This window comes from Polistes canadensis, unplaced genomic scaffold (genome assembly GCF_001313835.1).
Source record: "Polistes canadensis isolate GaletaPanama2010 unplaced genomic scaffold, ASM131383v1 scaffold_170, whole genome shotgun sequence".
Classification (NCBI taxonomy): domain Eukaryota; kingdom Metazoa; phylum Arthropoda; class Insecta; order Hymenoptera; family Vespidae; genus Polistes; species Polistes canadensis.
The window spans coordinates 72,333-81,112 of record NW_014569717.1 but is presented as its reverse complement, the minus strand read 5'-3'; the positions used below and the strand labels follow the sequence as shown (position 1 = coordinate 81,112).

The 8,780-nt window shown below is 32.9% G+C and overlaps 1 protein-coding gene across 7 annotated transcripts in view; it reads left to right on the top strand.

Moving 5' to 3' along the window:
* LOC106789201 (histone deacetylase 4) overlaps nucleotides 1-8,018 on the top strand; it is a 79,883-nt gene extending 71,865 nt beyond the window's left edge. For 5 of the 7 annotated variants that reach the window (XM_014753208.1, XM_014753207.1, XM_014753212.1 and 2 more), the window contains exons 9-17: nucleotides 350-447; nucleotides 563-700; nucleotides 864-1,140; nucleotides 1,359-1,796; nucleotides 1,938-2,207; nucleotides 2,305-2,642; nucleotides 2,751-3,305; nucleotides 3,386-3,525; nucleotides 3,692-8,018. In XM_014753208.1, coding sequence (XP_014608694.1) covers nucleotides 350-447; nucleotides 563-700; nucleotides 864-1,140; nucleotides 1,359-1,796; nucleotides 1,938-2,207; nucleotides 2,305-2,642; nucleotides 2,751-3,305; nucleotides 3,386-3,525; nucleotides 3,692-3,755 — 2,318 coding nt within the window. In that variant the 3' untranslated portion in view covers nucleotides 3,756-8,018. The remainder of the gene's footprint in view (nucleotides 1-349; nucleotides 448-562; nucleotides 701-863; nucleotides 1,141-1,358; nucleotides 1,797-1,937; nucleotides 2,208-2,304; nucleotides 2,643-2,750; nucleotides 3,306-3,385; nucleotides 3,526-3,691) is intronic. The other 2 variants (XM_014753209.1, XM_014753211.1) reach the window with 2 other exon arrangements.
* Nucleotides 8,019-8,780: the final 762 nt, after the last annotated feature.

Below are 8,780 nucleotides of genomic sequence, written 5' to 3'. Positions count from 1 at the left end.
ATATATATATTTTATTTGATTTTTTACGATTAGAGGAAGCTAGCTATCACGCAAAATTTTTTGTTTCATTATTTGTTTTACGTTGCCGTTATATTATAATTTAAAAGCAATGCAATTTCGATTCGAATTCGAGCGCCTAGAGTATCTCGCTATACATACAAAAATATTCCATAATATATTTTCTTTTATTTTATTTTATTTTATTTTGTTTTTGATTCTACTATTTATATATTCGATCAATTTTGGTGGAATCAAATTTTGTTTTTTTTTTTTTTTTTTTTTTTTTTTAACGCTTACTTTGCCGCTTTTACGGACTAACGTAAAAGAAAACAAACCCGATCGTTTTCAGATGCTGGTAGTAATCCAGAATCTGGGCCTAACTCACCGCCGACTGTTAATAATTCTCAAGCGAGTCCAACTGCTGGTAGCAACACAGCGATACAAGAGGTAACACAAATTATAAATTAATCGATAGAAAAATATTATTGGATTTTTAAAAAGAGAAAAAACAAAATGTTAAACAATTTCATTGGATTTTTTTTTTTTCATTGATTTTATATAGGAAAGCGAGAGTACGAGTTATGGTGGTCCGCTGACGAGTAGTAGTCAACAGGGAAGTCTTTCGGATCTTTCGTTATTTAGTTCACCGTCCATGCCCAATATTTCATTGGGTAGACCACAAATTCCATCCAGTTCGGCTGTAAGTCTAGATAATAATAATAATTATTATTATTATTATCTGTTTGATTACGTTTAGGTAAAAAAAAGAAAAAACATCTTATTTATATTTCAAAAATCATATCATTTATATAATATTAATGTTAACAATTGGATAAGTTCATTAATTGTGTAATTTTTATCAGCAGAGCGGATCGAAATTAGCACCGGTGTCGGAAGCGGAAGTTCGTGCCGCGTTCACAGCTCGTCTTGGTATGCCGTTGACAGGTCAAATGTTACCAGGCACCTTACCGTTTTATCCATCGTTAACGGTAATCGATGGTGATCCTACATATATTCACAAACAAATGCAAAATTTGGAACAAGTGTCAGTAGGCAGCAGACAACACCCGGTATATCCAATTACGGATACACAAGTAGCACATACGAGACTGCAGAAGGCTAGTCACCGGCCTTTAGGTAGTATGTTTTCGCTTTCTTCCCTTAACAAACAATTCCACGTGTGTGTGTGTGCTCTGTTCCGTTAAAAACAAAATAAAGAAAGAAATAAATCAAAGAATTCATCAGGAGAATCAACGCATCAAAAAAAAACACGGCATGCACATTAGCGAGTTATTGCAAACTGAACAAAGTGGTTCGTTTGAAATTAATTTGACTTTTTTTTCCCGAACGTCATCCAGGTAGAACTCAATCCGCCCCGTTACCTCTCGGTCATCCGATGTTACAAGGAGGTATGATGGCACCGCCCGCGCATTACGAGGAATACCTGATCGAGAAACAACATCAGCACGATCAACAGCAGGCGCATAATTATTTGAAACAACAGATACGTCAGACCGTATTGACGCGGGTCAGTTCTCGCGGACAGACGAATCAATTGGACGAAGCACCGGAAACCGAGGAATCCGAAGTTATAGATCTTACGGGGAAAAAGGATTTGCCTGAGGAAAGTGAAATGTCGAAGCAACAGAGGGATCGCGAACAATTTTTGCAACAGCAGAGAGATCTGATGATGAGACATACGTTGCAGACGAACGAGTCTACGGCCTATTCCGGTGGAAGGAATTCACAATCCAGACCACTGTCCAGAGCACTCTCTAGTCCGTTGGTACATTTAGGTAAGCCAGAGATATTTGATATTTAGTTTCTGTTTATTCGAAAGTAACTATAACTGATGATGATGATGAATACACCACGAGAGAGGACATTCATCGGAAGGAATCAGTAAGATATAATTATTGATTTGAACTTTCACGAAGGACCTCAGGGTGGCGGTGGTGATATGTTTGCTCGGGGTTCTCCTCATCGAGCTAACACAGGACTGGCGTATGATCAATTGATGCTAAAACACGCCTGTGTTTGTGGTGAAACTGTAAGGGGCCATCCTGAACACGGCGGTAGATTACAAAGTGTTTGGGCTAGACTATCGGAAACGGGATTGTCTCAGCGTTGCAGTAGAGTTCGTTCGCGTCAGGCTACATTAGAAGAAATCCAAACTTGTCACAGCGAGGCTCACACGCTTTTATTCGGTAATTAATAACGAATAATAATAATGTTCGCGTATTAGAACACGTATAATTTTATACCTATTTCTGTTTTAAATATGAATATATTCTTTTTACGTAGGAACGAATCCTATGAATCGTCAGAAATTAGACATGACGAAGTTTCCACAATTACCGATTATTGAATTACCTTGCGGAGGAGTAGGCGTTGATTCTGATACAACGTGGAACGAATTAAACACCGCACCTGCCGCCCGAATGGCAGTAGGATGCGTGGTAGATCTCGCTTTGAAAGCAGCTATGGGTGACATCAAGAATGGTTTTGCTGTCGTTAGACCACCCGGACATCATGCGGAGAGTAATCAAGCGATGGGCTTCTGTTTCTTCAATTCCGTAGCAATCGCTGCTCGTTTATTACAACAAAAACTCGACATCAGAAAGATATTGATTCTTGATTGGGTAATAACACAATAATACTTACCTACTTGCATTTTGAATTCCTGGTATTAATAAACCGGACATTTCGAATTATCATTCGAGGGACTTGAAACGATGAACATTTTGTAGGACGTTCATCATGGAAATGGAACTCAACATATGTTTTACGACGATCCTAGAGTACTTTATCTTTCCATACACCGACACGACGAGGGTAACTTTTTCCCCGGTACGGGAGGACCAACAGAATGTGGTACCGGCGAAGGTTTAGGATACAACGTGAACGTAGCATGGTCTGGTGGATTAAATCCACCAATGGGAGATGCCGAATATTTAGCAGCATTTCGTACGATCGTTATGCCGATCGCTAAAGTATTCGATCCTGAAATCATTCTAGTATCTGCCGGTTTCGATGCTGCCATTGGTCATCCTGCACCTCTTGGTGGTTACAAGGTCAGCCCTGCGTGTTTCGGTAGAATGACACAGCAGTTGCTAACTTTAGCAGGTGGTAAGGTTGTTCTCGCATTGGAAGGTGGCTACGATTTAGCAGCAATATGCGATTCTGCTCAGGAATGCGTAAGAGCTTTATTAGGGGATGAACCAACTCCTATTCGAGAAGATGAACTCACGCGGGCACCTTGCCAAAATGCCATTGATACATTACAAAAGACTATAGCCATTCAGGTAATTAATAATAATCATCATTTTTATAATGAAACATCTAATCTGTTTTATTTCATTTTATTCTATATCTTATAAAACAGATGTCTCATTGGCAATGTGTTAAACTCTTCGCTCATACCGTTGGTATGAGTGCAATAGAGGCAAGTCAGAAGGAACACGATGAAACGGAAACAGTATCTGCGATGGCTTCGCTTTCAATGCAACAGCCTACGAACCTTACGTTAGTATCACATTTAAAAAGTCTAGCAATTATTTGACTTTATTCTGATAATTATATTTAACATTTATTTTCATGTATTATTTAACCAGAATCTACAACAAGATCTATGAAAGACAGTTACAAATATTAAACGCGAAAGCATCCACTTAATTTGTTTTTCTTGCAGAACTACACCGGATCATTCCCGAGAAGTCTCCGAAGAACCAATGGAACAAGACGAGGCAAAATGAAGCGTACTCGTTAGATGTTAGTGATCAACCGATCATCTTGAGAAACGAGTTGACGAGAAAAAGAAGAAGAAATGTCGTGACCACCCGGCGGAGGAGGGAGGGGTAGGACGACCGGAAGAAATAATCGGAGAAAAACGAGATAGTCTCGTTTTTTTTTTATCTATGGATAAAATGTAGTTCATGGATTCGGTATGTTGTTTCACTTGGAAAGATAAATCCATGAAAAAGTCTACGGTGATGAGATCGTCGACGTGTTGTTTCTGGCTGGCTTGCTAAGTCGTCGACGACGTTTTATGATGCCGCCGGTTATTTAAAAGACAACTACACTAACCATTGGAAATAAAAATTTGTGAAATTTTTGTCGAGTTACTACTACTACTACTATTACTACTACTACTACTACTACTATTACTACACTACTACTACTACTACTACTACTACTACTACTACTACTATCGTCGTTGTTCATGAACGAGTTGTGTACTAAAAAACGCGAGTACTATCCGTGTAAGATTACTACGAGCGAAAAGAGCGAGCCGTTGTTGTTGTTTGTCGCTTCTTATTGGGTAATCTAACTTTTCTTCTTTTTTATTCTTTTCATTTTTTTTTTCTTTTCATTTTACTCAATTGTCTCTTCTTCCATCTCACATAGGAGTATGCTACTAAGATCCATTTTTTCGTTCTAAAAAAAGAAGTTGTATAACTGGTGTAGGAATAGTTTTATTCACACGAAACAAAAAAAAAAAAAAAAGAAAGGTTCGTACGGACGAAAAAAATGGTTTTTCGGTCCCCTCCTTTCATATTGGAAGCCTTTTATTAAAAAAATCTTCTTACCAGTGTCTTAATAATTAACAACGAAGGATCCCAAGGTTTGAGATAAGAGACAAACAAAAACCGTCAACTGGCACCAACATAATTCTCTTATTTAATAATAATAATATATATAGAGTTAATCAAAAAGTATTGACTCCCATGACAATTAATAATAATAATAATAATAATAATAATAATATCAGGCTTGACGTTCAATAATAATGCATCGAAGTTAAAAAACAACTTTAATATTTTTTCTTCTCCTATCATTTTTTAAAATATATAATTATTCCCTTTTCGAAGAATTGTGTTACGTGTCGTTGACAGTGTTTGGAACGTGCTTGTTAAGGAAACAAAAAAAAGTATATATATAACAAAACAAAAAATAACAAAAAAAATAATAATACAATCTTATGCTTATCGTACTTGCTTTTCATCTACATTATGAAATCGTATTTTACATCTTATACGTGAATACAAAAATTATAAAGTAAGCGGTAACGAGAAAGAAGAATAAGAAGAAGAAGATGAAGAAGAGGGAAGATCAATTGAGAAAAACAAATTGCATATAAAATAAAAGGCTTCGCGAGCAAATAGAAAAATAATTGTCACACTTTTGTGCAATGAATTGTAACAATTTTTTTTCTGATATATTAATATATTGTAGTGTGGTGGTTTGTGTGGAGGAGGGGGTGTTGTATATTGTGCATCAAAGAAACCTGTTGCCATTATTGAATGGTAAACAATTTGTTGCAAACACCACAGTTCGTCGTAAACATTTTTATGTACTTTCATATTTTAACCCTTTGACTTCAGTGCATTCTATTAACAGAAAATTATTCGCTGTGTGTTGTTGCGATACAATGGAATTCGCATAAGAGTACGTTAAATATTATATTCATTATTATATATTATTCACACATTCATTATTATTTAATTGGTTGCTGTGCAACATATTGTTAAACCATAATCTCATCGGATTCTGTTATCATATTTATATTGTTTTAATAAAACAGTATAAATGTTTTGTTCCGTGTATATAATATGACATTTTACTATCAAAGGGATTGAAATAAGGTACGAAAAGGATGACCCTTTTCTTTTGAACGAATTTGTTTTGATCATTGCACATTGTTATAAATTTATTTCGTTAGCTCTCACTTTTTCTTATGCGCGCGAAGCCTTCTTGCATTTTGTTTTGCTGGATTGCATTCAAATCAGAATTTGATTAAGTGTGTATTAAAAAGACAGTAGAGTTTAAAGATGATGATGATGATGATGATGATGATGATGATACATTGTTCGTCTTCTGCCAAAAGGAAACAAAAGTAAGTAAGAAAGAAAGAAAGAATAGAAAAGAAAAGAAAAGAAAAAAAATACGAAAAAAGAAAATTAAAAAGAAAAAAAAAATAACAAGAAAAAAAATATGACTAAGATACTACTACGTGCGTTGTGCTGGTCACTGGCGCTTTGTTTTCACCTATATATAAATACATACATACATACATACGTACATATATGATTTTAATCTGTTTAAAAAACATTCTCATTGTCGAAAAATGAAGAAGAAGAAGAAGAAGCTGTCACAATACAGCCGGAAGTCCTCGTGAACGGTATATAAATAATAGTGTAACTGTGAACAAGATTTTTGTATTATTTGTGTAACATAACGGACGAATTTAATGAAATGGTAGTAGTTAAATAATCCTCTATAAAATTTCATGGTTTACTTTTCTATATAATTTAAACATTGTATATTTGTTTAATTATTATATTTTATTTTATTTTATCGTCCAAGTCACAATTTTGCTATTAGAGCTCCGTGTATATTAAAAGTTAATATAATATTGTTTTAAATATAAGTTGTTAAATACGCAACAAAAAGTATCTATCCACGTTAGATAACATTTATTTTTATTTAACACGAAAATATATAAATTCAATATAATTATATAGAGGGTTAAAAAGAAGTGCATTTTTAGCGTGCTCGTATTTTTGGCGTTAAGAAGAGACACCATCTTCGTGTCTTATATTTGAAAAAAAAAAAAAAAAAAAAAAAGGAATATAATATGACAAAGAAGTTTAAAGAACTTTGTTGTTGAATGATGAATTTGATAAAAAAAGAAAAAGAAAAGTTTTCTTCTTGAGAGAGAAACCTTGTAAATTTTATGCACAATCACAAGTCTATTTATACTCATTAAATAATATAATATTAATAATAATGCGAAGGGAGAAGGGCTATACTGTGCTCAAATGTGTGTTTGTAAAATAATTTATGAATCGTCGTACGACGTTTCCTCTTTATCTAATTGGAATGATTGATTGATTGTTCATTTTGTTCGCTTTAAGATATATATGATATTTGTAATGCGATCGAGAATCGAACTATTTACTTGTATAATTAATTAATTTTAACGCAACACGATGTGTGCATGCTCGATTTTATATCTCTTTGAGAAAGGAAAAAAGAAAAAAATAGTACAAAAAAGCGCAAAAAATTCTATTTAAAACTAATGATTAAATTGAATCGAGACACATTTAATTATTTAAGGATAAAACAAATTTTATTATTCGATATATTTTTAAACAAATAATACAAATATCAAGTGCGCGTCCCTATATATATATATATTATATATATATATATATATTTGTTAATAGTTTCTCATGTGTTTTTTCTAATGCTTGCAATTGTAATTTGTTAAACAATTGCTAGGCGAGCGAGCCCACTGCCAAATTGTGAACACATGGCATTAATGTATAACCACATATACGTGTATTGTAACGTTATGTTTTTTTTGTTTTTTTTCGAGCATGCAAAGATGCACCGATGTATTATTACCTACTCTCCCCCATCACACCCCCTTGTAATCTGTTACTTCATTTTAATGATGTTTTAAATATCCTGACCACGGATAAATGTTCTTATACGATTATTAGATTGTCCCCATTTTTCTTTTTTGTGGTATATTTTGTGTAAGTTTATAAAGAAGAAGAAGAAGAAAAAGAAGAAGAAGAAACCTTTCACGATGATTTCATTTCTTACTACGGACAAAGGCTGGTGTGATTTTTGTGATATTTTGTAAAAAGAGGTTTATTAACGTATGGTTAATGAAAATGATGATGAAGAAGAAGAATAAGAAAAGAGGGTGCGTATAATCAGCCCTCAAACTGTTGCTGAGGAATGCGGGAGAGTTAGATAGAATGTTAGAAAGAAAATAAAAAACAGAATGAGTGAGAGTTTAGTAGTCAGAGAGAGAGAAAGAAAAAAAAAAAAAAGAAAATAAAAGTAACGATGCCGGTGAGACGGAGAATAGAGGAGAAAAATAAAATATACTTCAGATACAAGCATTTATTTTTGTGTCGTGCATTTTACGAAAGCAGAGATGAATTTAAAATAACGTTTATTGATTATAATAATAATAATAATAATAATAATAATACAAAAAAAAGAACGAATTAGATGAATATATTGTATATGTAAAGTGTTTGGTATACAAACGAAATAAAAAAAAAATATATATATATGAAATACATAAATATATATTATATATTATATAATAAATATAAAATTTATATTTATTATAATTTATTATAATATTATATAAATATAAATATATATTATATAATATATATTTATGTACATTGTATAGCTGTATATCTTACGAAAAGAAAACAAAAGGGTATATCGTTATATTGCAAGAATCTCAAGTGTCTGTTCAATGTTGTCCCTAGAAATGTAACACAAATGAAAGAGAAAGAGAGAGAGAAAGAAAGAAAGAAAGAAAGAAAGAAAGGAAGGAAGTCAAACGGATATAACAAGAGCAATGATGTTAAATTATATCGACAAGTTAATTTGCAGTGTATTTTAAATACGAGCCCAGTCTATGTGTGTGTGTATACATCATATTACTGATAACAATCTAACCGAGGATAAACTTACAATAATTTTTTTCTATAAGAAGTGATCGAGTTTAAGTGTATAATAATCATTCGTAATGCGTAATAAGTCATCGGATGATTTAAATTGATTTTATTGTAACATTATGGAAAATAATATCCCATATACATATATATATATATTTAGACACAATTATTGTATTTAACTTAAATTATAATTTAAGAACGTAGTCGAATGATGAAAACACGGCTCGTTGTGATTGTTTTTAATATGCGATCATAGTTGCGTTGATAATATATTATGCAGGTGCG